Source organism: Thunnus thynnus, chromosome 5 (assembly GCF_963924715.1).
Source record: "Thunnus thynnus chromosome 5, fThuThy2.1, whole genome shotgun sequence".
Classification (NCBI taxonomy): domain Eukaryota; kingdom Metazoa; phylum Chordata; class Actinopteri; order Scombriformes; family Scombridae; genus Thunnus; species Thunnus thynnus.
The window spans coordinates 11,400,380-11,419,778 of record NC_089521.1 but is presented as its reverse complement, the minus strand read 5'-3'; the positions used below and the strand labels follow the sequence as shown (position 1 = coordinate 11,419,778).

General features: G+C 39.2%; 3 protein-coding genes across 5 annotated transcripts in view; 1 reads left to right on the top strand and 2 right to left on the bottom strand.

Moving 5' to 3' along the window:
• Nucleotides 1-1,117, top strand: part of mterf2 (mitochondrial transcription termination factor 2) — a 2,888-nt gene extending 1,771 nt beyond the window's left edge. Inside the window, exon 3 of the mRNA XM_067591067.1 lies at nt 6-1,117. Coding sequence (XP_067447168.1) covers nt 6-871 — 866 coding nt within the window. The 3' untranslated portion in view covers nt 872-1,117. The remainder of the gene's footprint in view (nt 1-5) is intronic.
• A 3,194-nt stretch (nt 1,118-4,311) lies between these two features.
• zgc:153031 lies at nt 4,312-10,080 on the bottom strand. The gene is made up of 6 exons (XM_067589215.1): nt 9,779-10,080; nt 8,516-8,565; nt 7,912-8,017; nt 7,643-7,769; nt 5,912-6,027; nt 4,312-5,250 (listed from the first exon to the last, which is right to left on the bottom strand). The coding sequence occupies exons 1-6, from the start codon at nt 9,883-9,885 to the stop codon at nt 5,160-5,162; spliced, it is 597 nt and encodes a 198-aa protein (XP_067445316.1). The 5' UTR covers nt 9,886-10,080; the 3' UTR covers nt 4,312-5,159.
• Nucleotides 10,081-11,577: 1,497 nt separating this feature from the next.
• cry1b (cryptochrome circadian regulator 1b) overlaps nt 11,578-19,399 on the bottom strand; it is a 40,292-nt gene continuing 32,470 nt past the window's right edge. For all 3 annotated transcript variants that reach the window (XM_067589214.1, XM_067589211.1, XM_067589212.1), the window contains 6 exons: nt 16,931-17,071; nt 16,469-16,780; nt 16,186-16,337; nt 15,227-15,429; nt 13,282-13,428; nt 11,578-12,810 (listed from right to left, as the gene is read on the bottom strand). In XM_067589214.1, the coding sequence (XP_067445315.1) occupies nt 12,710-12,810; nt 13,282-13,428; nt 15,227-15,429; nt 16,186-16,337; nt 16,469-16,780; nt 16,931-17,071 (1,056 nt within the window). In that variant the 3' untranslated portion in view covers nt 11,578-12,709. The remainder of the gene's footprint in view (nt 12,811-13,281; nt 13,429-15,226; nt 15,430-16,185; nt 16,338-16,468; nt 16,781-16,930; nt 17,072-19,399) is intronic.

Here is a 19,399-nt window from a genome sequence, read left to right as displayed (position 1 = left end):
CTTAGCGGTTCACCCTGAGGCGGTACTCTGTGACCCGGATCAGATGCAGGCTCAGAGGGAGCTGTGGGTATCCGTGTGCCCGAACCAGAAAGAGCTGGTTGGTATCATTGAGAAATTCCCGGCCTCCTTCTTCACCTCCTCCAGCCACCATGACAACCAGCGGGACAACATTGCTTTCTTCCAGAGCTTAAACCTCAACAAGCGAATCATCACCAAGCTCATGGCCAGCGCTCCGCAGAGCTTCAGCCGGCCAGTGGAGCAGAACGAGGTTATGGTCCGCACCCTCCAGCAGGCCTACCAGGAGCTTGGTGGAGAGGAGGCCAACATGAAGATCTGGCTTCAGAAGCTGCTGAGCCAGAATCCGTTTGTTCTCCTTAAACCCCCCGAGGTGCTGAGGCAGAACCTGCTGTTCCTGAGAGACAGGGGCTTCAGCACGGCGGAGCTCCTCCGCCTCCTCTCCAAGCTCAGGGGCTTTGTCACAGAGCTCAACCCGGACAGCATGCGTCGCACCCTGGCATACTCTCACGACACCATGGGCTGCTCCGAGGCAGAGCTGCGGGACATCATCATCAACTGCCCAGCTCTACTTTACTACCATGAAGCTATTCTGGCAGAGCGCTTTCAGGGCCTCCTCAGTGCGGGGATCAGCATGTCTCAAATCATAGAGACTCCGACCGTTCTGGAGCTGACAACGCAGATAGTGAATTACCGCTTGCAGAGACTGAGGGCACACGGTTATGATGTAAGGACAGGTAGTCTGGAGGTCCTCAATGGCACTAAGAAGGACTTTGAGATGAGCTATGGAAAACTACAACTACGAAGAGAGAGACCTCTTTTTAACCCTGTCGCCCCTTTAAAAGGAGATGACTGATGTGTGAACAAATGCAAGTGAATTACAACTGTAACTTGTGCTCAATTCTATTTATTCTATGTCATTATCAGATATGAGTGCCATAAGTTTGAGGTTGGCTTCACTTCAAGCTGTTAACTCTGACTCCTGTAGTTCAGTTTGTTTGGACAAATTACAATGACATTTACACTGAATCTTGACAGTAAAAATGGGTGAAATTGCAGGAAACAATCTGAAAACACAAGATTAAATGGGTTGAAAAACTGACTTCAATTCAGCTTTTTTTTTTGATGTGCTAAGAACTCTTATGAGGGAAATGTCAGTCACACTGAAAAACTGATTTGTTTTAACTCTCTTCCTGCTTGAGAGTAGGAAAAAAGGGTCGCACACTCTGGCTCCATATGCTTTACTCTTTTTATTTAGATGACGTTCCAAGTGTGCAACACCTTTTTTTCCTGCTCTCAAGTCTACTTCCAATGATCATCACCTCACTACAACTCTTGGTGTGTGTTAGGTACTTTTCCATCATAACTCTCTTGACAGGTTACCAGAGGTGATTAATTAAAGCAAAAATTCCAAAAATTTTTGCCACTTGCAGCTTCTCAGCTGTGAAGATTTGAAGCTTTTCTGTATTGCACATGATAGTATACCTCATATCTTTGGATTTAGGACTGTTGATCGGACAAAACAAGATATTTAAATACATGTCATTCAGTTGTGGGGAATTATAACAGGCTTTTTTTTTTTTACAATTATCTGACATTTCATAGACTAAATGATAAATTGAGAGAGTAATCGGCAGGTTATTGAAAGACACTGAACAAACTACTTGTGAGTCATGTGACTTTCCTCTAACTGGGTAGTGTGAATCTTCACACCAAATGCAAAGTAGTAAGTATTACTTCAAACACATAAAAATCAGGGCACTTTTCTTGCAGGTTCTATTGCATTCATGTTGGAAAAGATGAGGATGGTTATATAAAGACTTCCCAGAGTAATACCAGATAGTGAAACAAATGTAATGGCATCTTAACTTGTCACGCTTTTCAGTGAAGATATAGTCCCTCGTCGAATGAAGACTTTATTACAGCTTATTACCTCATCACAATAACTTGACATAAAACGCTGCATAACATAAGTGTATAATGACAGACGTGCCGACACGTCTATCGAATGTATTACTGAGTATAACTGAAAACAAACAAGGCTTTTCAAACCATTTTATTTACAGTCTGTGCAAGTGTCTCATTTTCACACACTGTTCTTGGCAGCACAACTGTTTCCCTCAGGGCTGCAGTCTAACTGCGTCTCAGATTTTTTTTTATTGTTACTTTACAGATGGAGACACTTTATTATGAGCTATTGTGCCACTGAAATATCACTTCATTATCATTTCAAATGAATTCAAATGCACCCACATGATGAGATAAAAAAAAAAAAACTTCCTTTGATTTAGGTTGGAAGTGATTTATTTGAACGTACTTTGCACTGTTCAAAAAACAGTTGAGTTTTTGTTTGTTCACGTAAAATTGATTTTACATTATGTTTGACTTAAATAACGAGGTTTTCATGTCTCTGTGCGTCATATACTGTATAGGTAAAATGACAGCTTTTAGGTTAGTGCCCGCATTTATTTTAGTGAAGGCCACAAAATCAATACGCAATCTTACTGACCATTGTCCAAGCCAAGAGAAGGCATTGTAAATTTTTCCCCTGTCTCTTAATGTTTGTAAGCCAGCAAAAGCCCTTGAAACATGCTTAAGAGTGCCTTTTTAATAGGATTGAGCTTCACAGCTAATGAAGCCATGACTTTTTGCCTCAAGGTTCCCTCATCTTCCTAATGTCGGCGATGGGGGTCACGACAAAGAGAGAGAGAGGGCTTGTATGTCTAGAGGGAGGAGGAGAGAGGGGAACATATATACGTTAACAACTTCCACTTCCCATCTGCTGTCGTCTGCATCACTCAGCATGGCTCCGTAGTCATGGCAATAGCCACTGGGCAGATGATGCAAAAGTGAGTGCATCTGGTAATGAATTTGAGCTCAGCAGATGGATGCTTGACTAGAGTTCATTTTGAAACCATTCACAACATGGAACCCCCGGGGGGCTCCAACACTACCTCAAGTACACTGCAGCTCATGTACTGAAGGTTTCTAATTTTAAGCCGGACATCACTTTCATTCATCATGTTGCAGGTGTACAGCGTGTGCTTTTCAATGGTGATATGTAATAAATACAAGGAGTTAATCAGGACGTATCAAGGCAAGGCAGATGAAACAAGGCCTCCGGTGTATAAATGCAAGTCACCTCTATTTCTCAGCCGGTGTTCTCTTGTCCTCTGTTGACTGCTGTGCCGTCCTGCGCCGAGCTCTTGAATTACACAGGCAAGCCAGAGAGGTTAATAAGAGGGAGAATAAATTGTCCTTTTTCATTTCGAACATGACACTGGTTGATATTAGCCACACTTAACATATTGCTTTTATGGGTCATATCTCAGCAGAAATAGATGACATCTGCAATTAAAAGCTATGATTTCCAGCTGAAGCAACAGCACGGACAACCACTGCTGCAATAAATATTCCTTATTTGAAGTCAGTGTGAGTTAATATCAAGGCTTGGGATTTTTTTAAAATTTAAAGTGTATTCTTCAAATGTAGTAAATGTAGGTGAAAAATAACCTTTTTGCAACATAGATATTCACCACAAAGGAAACCCAAAATAACAATATTTAAAAATTGATGTTTGGTTTCTGTGCATACTGATGTCAGTCTATCAGCATTTTCAGCCTTGCAAACCTCTTTAACCACATGTAGTGAATAGCTGTGTTGTATTTTCTCTTTTATTAACATTTGCATCATGGACTGGGACTTCAGTGGGCACTCAGCTCAGCTTTTCTCACCCCAACTACATCAAGAAGTTTGTTTTTTTTGTTGTGACTTGTCTCTTATAAGAGACTCCTGTAGTGCCTGCACCTTGATGAGACGACACAAATATACTGTACACAGTTGCTGCAGGAAAAAAATAAATGTCTATATAGGACATTGCATCTGAGATTCACAAACTAGTTAGAGCAGTTTCCAACCTGGTCAGGTATGAAAAAAGTTGTCTATCCAGTTCTCAAAGGTCAACTGAAACTCACAGAAAACTCAAATTCAAGTGAAACTTGATGCACTTGAAAAGCAAGTCAAGGGTGTTTCCCTGTGTATGCAAGTGTTTTGTTATATTTCTCTTTTTACTATTAATCATATATATTATTTAGATTGATTCCTTAGTAAAGTGGCTGTGACCATTTCAAGGTCATGAAACCATCGAGCTAAATACTGAAACTATATTTGGCTGGAAATTGGTGGTAATATCTACAATATGCTCATTACTCACCAGCAGCACAAAGGTAAATTTACTGTGCCCTGTCTTAATGATATGCCTCCATCTAGTGGCAAAAGGGATCACATACAGCCAGATTAATAAGCATAATTTTATTGAAAATGGAAAATTAATTCACAAAATGTGGACTTCTTCATTACAATGGCACAGGTGATTTATTTTCATTAAAAACCTCCCAGATTCACAAAAAACTATGCAGTAAAAACTTTTCATTAATAAATATGCATCTTACCATTTCTTACCACAACAAATTCAAAGATGTAACATTTCTCCATATTTATCTAGATAACAACACAGTCATAATATCAAAGCAAACCAGCACTATAATTCACTCCTCATTTTCTAAACTGGCATCTGTCTTGTTGGCTTAGATGGGACCAGATCTGCTGTGATACCCAGAGCGCAGGCTGTCACTGACGTAGGTCGCTGACTGACTCACTGACGAGCATATTTTCTGTGCAGCTGCAATATTACTGAGGAGGAGGACGAGATGGGAACGCTGACAAGTGATAAGGTGACAGCAGAAGGTGGCAGTGGATTTTGTTTTTCTAACAGCATTGAGAATAATATCCAAGCAAGCAGCAGCAATGAGGAAAATAAATCTAAGGAATAAATTCACATAAACACTTGGACTGCTGTTAAAGTGTCTGTGCTCACAGTATTTCAGTATTGCAAAGAATATAAGGTTATATTTACACTGGAATGCTCAATGACTATATTATACAAAGAGAGTTAATGAGACTAGTGGCAAGAAGTCCAAAAACACACTGTGGTTTTTGGTTTTAGAAGCATGTCTCTACAGTCTACACAGGAGTTGACTCAGCAATAAATGTTGAAAATTGTTTTTTCAAGGAGTTTTCAAGGACTCATAATACACCAGAGTGACATGTTTCTTGATAATCTCTTCATTTCTTCTGTTTGTTATCTACACCGCTTCACCTGTCTCTTTCTTGAATACTTGGAATTTGTACTTGATGCCGTTCTCCTCTTGGATTTCGCTCGGTACACCAGGAAATCTTATTTGAAGACAAAAAAAAAAGTTTCGTGAGTTCATCAGAGGAAAAAAAGAATAAAATAAAAAAAATTAATTACATAATTAAATGGATAAACAATTTCATAAAATGCTAAATCTAGCTAGCATAGCAGAAAATACATCATCCATTTAATCCAACCATGAAATGGGATATAAATGAGCTCAGTCAGTTACTTGTTCAGTTTACTTTATTTCATGATTACTTAAACTGATAATTGACTACTTCTAATGATAGAAAACATCTTCTGAGACAAGGTTCATCTCTCAAGATGCCTTAACGATATATAAAAGAGGTATAAAAACAAGGTCAAAGGTTACCTTGAGTGAACACTGTTTAGAAGTAATATAACAACAATCAGAGGTGGTGAAGTCAGCAGATCCCTCTGAGCTTAACTATTTAAACCAATGACAACACAGTCTGACAGATAGTGCTGATGTTTACTTTGTAACAAAAAGGGAAAATCACTGTCTCATGGGGTGGTAGGAAGGAATTTTTTTGATTAAATCACTCTTTTGTCACTGTTTAATACACTGGAAAGTTGCTTAAACAAGCGTGAGCACCGCCAGCAGGCTCAGATGTGGGACCACAGCCTCCAGGCCAGGACAGCCTGCACTAAAGGTCTGAGGATGAGCTGAGCACATACCTTTCTTGAACTTTGAAGAGCCCTCTGTCGAACTCAGGGAAGAAGACATCACAGTCAAAGTCAGCCATGACGTCTGTCAGGTAAACCAAGTCACACCAGGGATGCTTCAACGCATCCTGGTCATAAACAAAAATCAACAGAGATTCTGATCACATTGACAGTATTAACAACCTGGGAAGCTTTGTGTAGACTCTGTCATGTGTAGTACAGCAGAGGGAATATAAGCTGCGTAAGATAACTTTATGGGTTGGCAGCTACAAATGATGGGAGTATTATCCTGTTTACTAACCCTGTTAATGCGGCCAAATCAACATTAAATTGGCTGCAGTTTAAGGTGGGTGTATATCTGTGCAGTCTTGAAGTCCACAAGGTCTTGTAAAAGTTCTGCTCACTAAAACAAATGGCATTTAATTATTCTGGCTGATTAGATCTCTTCTCGAAGTCTGGCTGGGAATCACCTGAGACTACCAACTCCACGTTCTAATAAGTCTTTTTTCACAGACATTTTGACTTGCTATAGTAGGAAAAGCACAGGTGTAATCAATAACATTAACAATGGCTCCTTTGTATTCAAGTCACTCACTAAGCCCTGACAGTGTGACAGTGAGCCAGAGCACGGTACCAAAACCCTTAAAACTGAAGCAGCAGAGTAGAATTCACCCATCATTAATATTTATTATTTACACCTGTGCTTTTCCTACTGTGACATGTCAGAATGTCTTCTGTGAAAAAGGCCTGTACGACTGATGAAACTACAGGTGCAGGAAAACTAGTAGGACAGATAGGGAAATGTCAGTCAAGCACCGTCTGTACACGCCCACATAGTCCTGGAATTATTCCAGCGTAATAAATTAAAACACCTGTGGGGTGTACCAAGTGTGTGTGCAGTGAACCGGATTGTCGTGATCTAAGAAGCTGTGGTTTAGCCTAATAACACCCCATTCACACACAAAGACACAAACACTACTGTAGAGGACTAGAAGTGGTACAGCCTGGTACCACGACTCATGATTCAAGACTAGCAGTGTGACCTGGAGCAGATGAAACAGGTTCAAGTTTCTGCTAACATCCTCTGATACAGAGGAGTGACAACCTAAAAAACAACCAATCAAGCTGAATCCCTCGAGGATCTGAAGCACAGCTGTTTTCTACTCCGACTCAACTATGTGAAACCACTTCAGACAAATGGGGGAAAAGCCGACTGATGGCATTCCCAGTCAATATGATATAACTTTAATGAGGTACAGGGACTTGAATAAGAAATATGATGCTCAGAAACACATTGCTGGAAATGAGCTACTTCATTATACACCCGTATTGTAGAGTAAATAACTGTCCAATTACAATGGACCATGTAAATTGTGTGCTTAATACTAAACACATCCGCAAGCTTCAGAGGAACTCATGAGAAACAAGAAAGAGCCTGCTACAATCACCAGTTTAAAATACCAGTTTAACTGGACCTGTTGTAAACTAGTCAAATTCTAGGTAGAGAGCAACAAACTGCTGCTGTACAGCTCTAAATTGACCTTTTTCACATCTGATACTTTTACTTGTTATTGCACAAAAAGTACACATTAACGCTGGCTCCGTTCCATTCAGGTGTCCCAGTAAGTCATGACAGTGTGACAGTGAGCCAGCATGCACAATACAAGGACCCAAAACTGAAGCAGCTAAATGGAATTCAGCCATCATTAATATTATTAATTACACTGTTTAGACCAGTTTTACCTGGTAGACTCGAGTCCCACCAATAATCCAGATGGTCTCGACTAGGTCAGCGAGAGGATGCTGCGCTGCCAGGCGGATAGCGCTCTCAAAGTCTTGACACAAGAAGTGGGCATGATCTGGAACCGTGCTATAAGAGGAGAAATGGGACAATAGACTGAGAAGGGTGAATAACAGTAAAACCTAGATGTGGTTTCTATTACCACAAATTTCCTGCTCTCCTTGTTGCTGCAGATGTTTGCGTGTGTGTGAGAGAGAGAGAGAGCACTCACTTCAGTGTCTTACTCAGCACCACATGCAGGGCATTGGCCAATGGGAAGAAATTTTCTGGGTGGGAGTACCAACACAGTCTTCCCCAGACCATCATATTCATCTTTCCTGTAAAAGATAGAATGGAAGATGTGACTCTGTTGATGGCATCATATTACCGGACTGGGTATCCAAAAGTAAGAATTTGAGTGCCAATTGAATTGTGTCTGTAGCACAGGATATGGAACATTTTTAAAGTCTTATTTACTAATTCTGTCATCAGGTATCCCCCATAGCCGTGGGAACATGTTTCAGGTGAGGGGTGCTGTGGGGATGACGATTTCATATGATACCAGGATCTTCACTGTAGCTTTAAAACTGAGCCCACTACAGCCTCATGTACAGCCCTGCGGGTCTCAGAGGGTTTATAGTTGTGCTGCAGCACCCTCTGCACCCGTACTTCCAACGGCCTTGGTATTCCCTGATTTAAATGACCAATTTCAAGCAAGTTTTTATTTTAGTTTTATAAATATTTAAAGGACTTAACTTTTTTTTTTTTTTTTTTAATGATACCCAACCGTAAATGTGGTAACTATGATATGATATAATGTTGATGTTGAGGAATACCTGGTCGTGACACTCTTGTGATAGTGTTGAGAAAGTACTGGAATTCAGACCTGCAGAAGTCAATAATTAGATAAAGCAAAAAACAGTCAGCTCATTAATTCAAGTACTGCTGCTTATAGTTTCTACATGCAGCAAACAATGTCCTAATGAAGAAGAAATATATATGATACATCAAAACACACATTATATTTATATATAATTTTTATATTATAGGCCTATTATATATATATATTTTTCTATTATATGTTCATATGTTACTGCTGCTACTACTACTACCAGCTGTTTTAGCTATTACTGCTACTTGTACTACTGTACTACTATTTTCCCTACAACTGCGACTTCTTCCATTACTACTTTATTGTATTTATTTCAAAACTAACTGCTTTCAGTTTTGATGTCTGATTAAACTTTTAGATAATTTATAAAGTAAAAATACCTAACATTTCCTTTTTGCTGTGATATGATTTATTCATGGATTACTGACACAATAACAAAATCCAAAGGACAACATGTTAAAGTGAAAACACTTATTTCAAACATGGTCCCAAGATGTTAAAAGACAAAGATACATAAAGACGGCAAACATAAAGCTGCTTTCCTGTTTTATTATATCAACAAAATTAAAATGATTAAGAATTTAAATTTTTTTTATTTGTATGTTTGACTTTTGATCCAATAAAATATGCATTTTGATAACTCTGGAGTCTTCTTACACACATTTATGGATAACAGTTATTAGTACTGGCTACCTTCACGCTATCTAAACCAGTGGTTCTCAACCTTCTTGGTGTTAAGGACCCCAAATTGATACACATCAGGCCATGGACCTATATTTGATAAGGTGTAGTCCTAGGGATCCCCATCTGATAAGATAATTATTCAATCTCTGTCTACACTGTAGATTGACAGGTTAACAGTGAAGAGTGTGAAACCTATGAACAGAATAGATTCTCTATCTGGGCTTACTTGTAGTCAATGAGATAATGGTGTAATTACAATATTCCCAATTTTCACTTCACACTTCACTTCACAGCTGCACACAGGGCTCTGCAGAGCATGAGGACCTCAAGGCTACATAGAAATATATTTAAAAACTGTATTACTGTTGAACTTCATAACTCACTATATAGTTGGCTGCCACACAAATAAATATGACAGTGGTATCTGCTGATTATACGCAAAAATGGTCTTTTGGGGCCTATTAACATTTCTTAACTTAATAAAACACGTTTAGGACTTGATCACAAATGTTTTCATTCTTACGGTAAATCCCAGGGCAGTTTTCCATCTTTTCCGATCCCCCTGTCATTGCAAACTGCAGCTATGAGGCGAATGGGTTTCCTCTGCACTTTGTCCGGGCTCACTTCCATCTTCAACAGGCAGTCAAATAAACCAACAAGCAGCTCAGAATCTCGATCTGCAACTAAGGAACGGAGTCTGTCTGTGCGGGAACAATTTATTGAGGACTGAGCTAAACTATCACCGCCCACCGACCGGCAGCTGCTATTGGACGCGGTGGAGTTTGAGTTTCAGTGCATCCTGAAAATCCTGACTTTAAACGGTGGAGCCTCGACTCCCCCCCACCCCAACCCGAGGCGACCATAACAACGTGACATGTGACTCACTCTTACAAGCGGCTTTCTCCGCTATGGACACGTGTAATTTCTTGATTTACATTGCATTCTCTTAATTAGTTCCGTGTTTGAGAAAAGAGCCTCTCTCAAGAAAGCAAAAAAAAAACAAAAGAAAAAAACAAAAAACAAAACTTCAAATGGTCAATGTGTGTAAAATAGATAAATGAGCAATAAATGAACATACTGTAAGTCAATAAAGTTTGTAATTTGGACAACTGATATGGAAGTTAAAATATGTCAGCATGGAGCTTTTTAAAACTAAAATCTACACCAGGTTTTGGATAAAACAGAATAAAAAGTCAGAACCTGTAGAAATGACATGAAAAGCCACACAGTCTCATTATCATTGGTTCAAAGTTCAGTGTCCTGAGAAAATATTCACCAACCCTTAGACTTTGTTTTATTGTTTTATACCTTTCAATCAAGCGGACATTCGACTTTTTGACACTGATTAACAGAAGAACAAAGTAAATACAAATATATAATCTATATCTAAATATATATCTATAAACTGTTCCAAGATTATAAAAATCATGAGATTCCTAAGATATAAAATATTAATTCACTTCCCTCAACTCAATATTTCTAGAGAACACAGCATTAACAGCCCTATACTGTAGGAGGGTCTGCTTGACATATCTTGACAGTGATCAAACTGCACTTTTCAAATGCTGCCAGTTCTGGTTTAGACTGAGGTCTAAACTATGACTTTAAGGTGAATTATACACAATAAATTGTGTTTTATATTGAAATGTCATTAAACCAACTTGTAGAGAATTATTTTATGTTAGAGTGTAAATCCACCTTTATTGAAAGTAGCAATAAGACATGAGAAGTTCATAGTTGGTGAATACATTTCAGAGGCAGTGGAGTTCATGTGTGATTTGGCCAGTGGCACAACACATGATCAGGACATGAAGAATCATCCAATTGTATCTAAAAGATTAGATAATCATCTTCTGGCCTTGTGGTGTTTTGAAAATGCAGATGCAGACTGCTTCAGGGTTCTCTTATGAAATGTTTTTGGTAGATTGGACAAAAGTTCACTGAGCTACAACCCATTTCAAGTTGGCTGTAATCAAGTTTGTGTGAAGTTTTTCTGTTCAAGGCCACTAAATTATTGACTCAAATTTGCTTTGCTGCAGACTTCTGGTCCAACTGACCAGTTAGCACAATGAATATGTGTACTGTGCATTTGTATAAATTGGAATGAGGATGAGGGATTTATGACCTTTTAAAATACAGATGTTGTTAGTCTAACATTAGCATCATATGTTTAGCGGAGTCCATATCTCACAACATCTCACAGTTATTGCAGACTTTTTAAAATGCCATACTCACACTGTAATTGTTCTTGTAAGGAGAAAGATGTGGAACAACAATCAGCTGGCATTATAATGCAAATATATAAACATAAAAACAAGTGAATACAATGTTATTTCTTTCTTTTATTGCCATTTCAATACAATTAGAATTTGGTCATTGTTTATACAAAAATAATAAGATTTACAAATCACATGGGAGACAAACGCACATGCAGTCACGGTAGAACTTTTGAGTTTTTGGTAACACAATATTTACAAAAGGAGTTGTGAAACCCCCTGACCAAATATACAAAAGATGGAAATCAAAAACAATAAATATTTACAAAATGTTTGATTGCCTTTTTAAGGACGGCCTGTCAGTCTTACTCATATGTTTATTTTACTACTGTTCATCAGACCTTTGTGTCCTAAATCTTTGAAAGTGTCCTTACATTCATTGTGTGTATTCATATTTTTGATATGAAACATTTAGAGGCTTGTTTTTGAGAAACTGTGTTAAGCTGGTCATCTGATGCCAGCGTGTTTGACAGTGGGTGAAGGTGTTATGAAGCTGTAGACAACAGTCTCCCGATTGTGCTAAAGGTTCCTGTCACTCAGAGACAGGCATCAATTTCAGATTTGCACATTTTCACGTGCAGGGGTGGAGGCTGAAGCAGTCAGATTATTACCAAAAGATTTCAGTTCACCATCTATGTACGAGCACTGATGCTATGACAAACATCCAGCTGACTGAATTACAAACTACTGGACAGATAGATGACACAATTATCAGCCTGATGATGTCCTGACCTGACTTATTGTATGATGGAGGTTGAAGGGGTAAAAAAAAAAAAAAAAAAAAAAAATCAGCCATTTATATTGACAATTAGTGGTTTCATCACTTTAACATACCATAGTGGAAGACAACACCTTGATGTGAAGAGTTTGTAGTCAGAAATGTTTTTGTCTGTTTTACCCTGGTGTTACTATAAGGTTCCTTCCCTCATTCCTGAGATGTGTACTGTGTCTTATCTGAAGGTCAAGACATGTTGACAGCTGACTGTCCGATGAGACTGAACTGATTACAGATATCATGTGCTAAGGAGAGTCCTTCACACAAACAGTCAGTCGTAACAGCTGGGTACAACATGCCCGATCTGTCTCCTCTATGGCTGTTAGTTACAGTTATTACTGTGTATTAGCTGAAGGCACTGCAGGAGAGGACGCAGATGATACAGACTGACCGAGGGACCCTTTTATTCTGCCTTTTGCAACAACTTGCTCTGCTTCCAGGATTTAGAGCTGCTCTCAGGTGGGGCTTCTTCACACCGCCGCTTCTGCGTGGACTGTCCTCTGTCTGCATTAAAACAACACACAGGGCATACATCAAGAGATGATTTAAAACTCATCTGGTATCAACTAACAATTTATATAGAAAATGGAAAAAAAAAAAACAGTGACATGTATATACATGTAAAGTATTACATCCCTTTGCCCTGTAGCAACTTGGCTATTACTGTTTTCCAATATCTCTGGCTTGTTTTGGCAGAAAGACAGTGGTTCAGTTATGCTCTTTAATAAAGCCCAATATTCAGTTGCCAGCTCTCACACACTAACAGCAATCCTGCAGGCCAGCGTCATCAAAGATTTGACATCACAGTGCCGACAGCCCAAGTCTCATGGGTTTTAATTTTAGCCATCAGTGTGATGACTTTCAATAACATGTTAGTATCTTGTCTGAAGTGTACAATTTAAAATATGTGTGTCTGTTTATATGCATAAAAGTGACTCTGAACTATCAATGATGTCAACCACCCAACCCATGTACCTGTCTGAGACGTTCCCTTCAGTACTAAAGAGGACTTCAGGTCTTCAGAGGACCTCCCTAGACCTTGACTAGTCCCTGAGTTGACTCTTCCGATGTCACTTCCACTTGCTCCGTTGTTGGGATTAGCTGGTACTGTTTCCAGCAGGCCTGCAAGGTAACCAAAGCAGTATAATTTACCCACAATACTTTGAGTGTCAAAATATACAGTGCATTAATTAAAATCCTGGTTATTCAACTCAAACAGTGCTTGAGTGCCTTGATAAAACCTGATCCTGAGAATATCAGAAGCAGTGCATTGCAATTTTCTGCTCCAAGGTCAAAGAAACATTTAACACTCATTTTGCACCAAGGTATAAATACTGAAACAATGGCAACATCCAGCTGTTAAGACTGTAGTCTCTCCTAGACACGTTAATACAGATGTGCATGGATATTATTTGCAGAGGAAAAACTAGGGTTGTTAAATTAACTCTGTGAAACCTTTTTGGCTTTTTATTTCTAGGAAAGGAGTGATTCTACTGGTGCTGTCAACCTTCATCTATAATCCAATCCAAAATTCATTCCTTATTTTTAATATACAAATTATATTTGAATTTTGAATGCTCAAATTTAGCCTATTATTAATATTTACAATGCAGCTATACACTGTATACACAGGATTATGCAATGCCACCATCAGCATTTGGTTGTTATGCATTCTGTCCGCTAGAGGGCATTCCAACATTACCAATAAACAGGTGACAGCTTTCTTGCTAAGTGATAATTAAGCTCAGGCATAAGATGAATAACGTTAACTAAAATGTAAATATTAAATAAGCTTTCATCGTACTGAATCATAGCAATTAAACAACACACTTAACTGAAATATAAATAAATCCACGTCAGTATGCACTTGTTTACATCAATACAAGACATATTTGGTGTCGGGATGCACTGTGAGCCCAAATGATAGCGTGAGCAGGAGTTCTGTGTCCAAACCCCAAACTACAGGCTGCAGCACCGATCACTCAGGCTCAAGTCTTTTACTGTGGGACGGCTTTTGTTTAATGTTTCCATTTGTTGATGGAAATCAAAAAACTTTCCATACATCGCCTCTTAAATGGTCAGGAGTGGTGATGTCCGTGGGTGCATCGTTTTAAACCATTTCTGATATTGTAACTTTACATCTCATTGAATGTGAGACTGTGATTCAGACAGACTCAGAAAACATTACTGTTTCCGCCAGTGCAAACCCCGCGGAGTTGACCCCCTGCCCAGACTAAGCATCGGGGATTTTTTTAAAAGATGTTTAAAATGTTTTCTATATTAAAATGTGTAATACAAGTAGCGTAGCTCCTTTAAGGGATAGCTCAATGCGTAGCAAGTGTGCAGTCTCTCTCTAGAGAGAGAAGACGTGTGTTAACCAGAGAAACCTGCCTACCAGGCAAGAGCAGGCTGAGCAGGCAGAAAGCGGGAGAGTCAGTGCTGAAAACAAGCACTGAAACCCGGGGAGACATGAAGTGGGTTAACAGCAGAGAGCAAGAGGGAGGACAGACGTTTCACTCTGCAAACATTAGCCAACGTATTTATAAAAAAAAATACACATTCGAATAGTAATATCAGCATTTGATTAGAATTTGTGTTACTATTCGAATTATATTCAACTCCTGAAATTCATTCCAGCAGCCCTAGTTTCTACATTTGTCTGTCAGTTTTTAAGTGCTTGTAGATGCTTATGATGTTAAGCTGCTAATTGTAGCAAAATAGCAGGGTTATTACAGGGATGCTAATCATGGTGTGTGGGGTTGGATCTCATATCACAGACTTATTAAAGAAACATGGGTATAGTGGGAATGAAACAGATCTAAACACATGTAACATTCCAAATTAGGAAACATTTTTATGCCATATAATGAAATAAATATGTAAGTTTTAAGTCATTAGCGAAACTGGGTCATGTCCCTACCCAGTCCTTTGTAGCAGGAAAGCTGCTGGTAAATTTGCTTCATCCGCTCAATGTTGATGCGGCTGGCCTCAGCATGGTTCACCATGGGTTTGGGGTAGTGGACTCCGATGATACACTTGGCTGCCTTCTGCACTTCCTCTGGGGCATTCCACGGATCATAGATGTATCTGGCTGGAAAGCCTCTCAATATGGGCAAATAACGCCTGGATTCAGAGACAGAGAAGAGTATGGACATAAGTGTGAAATTTTTAAAAAATAACATAAAATAAAATAAATACAAGTGGAACATGACTGATGGTCAAGAGGACTAATGTGGCTCACTACAGAAATATGTGACAGGCTTGTCTGAGATGTTACAAATGTGCCATTTTAGACAAAACGGCGACAAACCAACATTAATATTGAGCATGAAAGGTTGTTTTTTTCCATTAATATTGACACTGGGAATGAGGTCACAGATATTGATCATGTGTTTACCCATAACAACACATGATTCTATTGATGCTCAGCTTCACATTTACCAAAATCTCTATTTATTATTGTAGTCCTGATGTAACCATGACCATCCAACCAAACTGTTTTACCATGTGAGGCCAAAAGAGAGCACAAGTTAACCATGAGATATTATTCCCCTATTTAAAATGACTGCAGGCAGCACAAACACCCACAACATCGTCATTTCATGCTTTACAATATTCATGTGATGCGGATGACAGTGGGTGGCTGTGGTTAAGGACACTGAGTGGGTCCCTCATTATTCACAGGGTGGTGGTTTGATCAGCTCTTCCATTCCATGTGTCATAGTGTCCTTCAGCAAGACACTAAACCCTGAGTTGCTTCTGATGGGCGGGCCGTTGGGGAGTATGTGTGTGTGTGTGTGTGAGAATGAGAACTAAACTGCAAAGCGCTTTGTCCTGCTGTATCAGTGGAGTCCATTTACTATGAAGGTACCGACTGACCGTATGTAGTCACCGCTGGGGTCTGTGCGTCGTCCAAATCCCACAGGGCAGTAGCAGTGGAAGAACTGCTGGAAAAAAGAACTGCAAGAGAGCCACATCCAGCTGCCAGCATTTACACTCCAGTCTGCATCTAACAGCAACTCCTCAAACACCTGTACAAGACACAGACAGTGGATATTTGAGACAATGCATGGTAGTAATATTTATCACAGCAAAAAGCATCAGGAAAGCATCCAGGTACCTGCATTTATTCTTGTACTGTATCCCTCTTCTCTGTGCTTACCTTCATGCCTTCCTCCCAGCGGATCCAGAGGTCTCCCCTGGTGAGGAAGCAGGCCACAGCGTGCCGCGCCAAATGATGGATCCACCCCTCCTGCCTAAGCTGGATCATAACAGCGTCTATCCAAGGAAAGCCTGTCTGTCCCTCTACCCACTTGGCCAGTCCCTCTGGGTTTCGGTCCCAGGGGATCTGGACACATATGGGGTTTCCCTCCATCTTGTCAAAGCAGGGGTTGTTGGTTGCAGCTGTATAGAAGAACTCCCTCCACAACAGCTGGCCATACAAGGGAAGCGGTGGGGTGCTGTTCTTCTTGACCTGATAAGTTAGAGCACACAAAGGTTCAGAAATTGTCTTCTGCAGGATTGACTATATTTGGCTTCTTAAACCTTTTACAACATCACATTATGTTTCTCCAATCTTAAAATTTCAAAAAAGGGACAAAGACCTATCTGTGGTCATTCATACCTTCCTGTACAGGTCAGTGAGCTTGAAGTAGAAGAGCCGACAAGAGAGACATCCAAAGCGCAGGTAAGGGCCGAGGCCTGTGGGACTGGCCAGCAGGGAGGTGGCATTCATACGAGGACGCTCAAAGTTTGCCACCCATGCCTGTAAAAAGACAACCTGTCAGTTGTAACTCATGTAACACCACTGTGATCAAAATGTGTTTTGCTTATTGACACTAGAAGGTTGTTTTCACATTCACCCAATAAAGGAGGAAAGTTTCTCTGAGCTCTCCTTCAATATGAGTTTATGGTGTGAACCTGAAAGTATGATTTGTGACATCACAACTAGTCTGGAAGCCAATTGAGGTCCAGCATGCAACTTAGACAAGTGTAATGTGGAAACTTGAAACCTATAGCGCATATACAGCACCAGTCCAAAGTTTGGACAGACCTTCCCGTTCACTTGAATGAGAAAGTTTGTCCAAACCTTTGGCTGGATGCATATTAAGTGCTGTTAATACATCAATGTCTCCTCTCTTTACTTGTTTCAATACTTATCTCATGTACCATTTGGGTGAATTTTTAATGGGTTATCAAAAAGAGGTGAAAAAAACAAGGAAGTTGTTGTTGATGTGGCATACAACTGGTGCATTCACACAATAAAACCAGGAACAAAGACCGGGGAGCACATGCATAAAACTCTGTAGATTCATGACTAAAGCTGTGTGTACACATGGATGTTTTATAAATCTCAGTCACTGAGGAACTGGGCCCAAGTGCACGAGCCTCATTTTCACCCTCATAATTAGCCATAAATGTATGAAGACACGCCCTGAACCAGCTGTTTTCATATCAATTCGCCGCCTGCTCCACCAGTCTGTAAACCTGTCAGTGAAATCAATGGGAAAGAAAAAGTGCCGTTTCACAGCTTGTGTTGCACCGGCAACAGCAGAACAGCTGTCATTACACGCGAACATTATGCACAGCTGTGCAGCTCTTTGTACCGTCCATGTCATTCATTTATCACATGGACCTGTAAACCAACGTTGGCAGCGATATCTCAGAAATGTAATCAATGATTAGTTTGTAGCAGTCATATCTACACCGACTTTACAAGGTGACACAACTAAGGATAAACTAAAAAGAATATTAAGAGCAAAATAAAATGTGAACTCCTATCTAAATTAAAAGTATGATAAAAATGAATCATACAAAAGTAATTATTCAATGTTACATTTATAAATGTGCCTTTGATTGGCATCTTACAAATCTGTGTAAACACAAAAATAAAAGAAAGCACACAATCTATAACCTATACGATGTTTTACTAAAGATTCTGTCTCTCACATTATTTTTCATCTCCACTTCATCAATTCACCCTCATATCCCTTTGGAAAAACCTGTGTACACCTGGTTTGAAGAATGAATGAAGTGAGCATATGCTGTGTTTATAAATACCAGTTTATTTGCAGGAAATGGCGTATGCATGGTTTTTGTGCGTCCGAAATCCATTTAAAATGTCTGAAATTCAGTCAAATTGTCTTGAATGTATATATTTATACCTATTTTCTAAAAGACAAATCTTTGATTCTTAATCATTTTTTCACATGATTATAGTAAAATGGATCTTTTAGAACCAAACTGTAGACTTCTCACTTGTTACTCACCTCATTTTACTTAAAATAGTGGGCATACAAAAAAATCAAAAGAGATGTATTCTACCCCAATAATCTGAATCCCTCCTCTATCACTCCTCGTTTCACTTTTCCCTCCTGGCATCAAAAGCTGTGTCAGTAGGAAAATGTGTTCGGTTGTGTGAGAAAACCTCAGGCCTCTGCTTCAATGTTTTTTTTTTTGTTTTGTTTTGTTTTTTGTTTTTTTAAAAAAAGGAGATACGTTGAAACATCAAAGAACATTTCTTTTCAGATTAGTCATTATCTAGTGCAAAATATGAACTCTTATTTTGTGTGGCTGTTGTGACCCAGATGCAGTTTAATGTTTCAGGCTTTTGTATGTGGTGTGCTGTATGCATGTTACAATGCAACAAATCCTGTGGTGGGACACAGAAACAGCACGCAGAAAACATAAAGTTTAAAGACAAATATGTGTAATACATGTATTTTTGTAATGTAACAAAGCTTAAAACCTAAATAATATCACATTTTGTTCAACACTTCTATCATGCCTGTATCCAACTATTTTTGTCAATTGAATCTTTGCGCGTAAAGACACACAGCACTTCATGGCAGTAACTCAGCACAAAGAAGAACAACTGAACATGATTTTCTACCTAAACAGCTGACTGGAGAAAGAACACAATTTTTTGTGCTACAAAATAATCCATTTGTGAGGAGCAATGTGTAAACATCAATCTGCATAATTTATTATCGTCTCTATTGAATGAATACTGACTGCATCGTGACCATCATCATGCCCTCTCCCTAGGTCTATTTGTAATGAAACGTGTCCCCGGCAAATGTTCATATTTTCT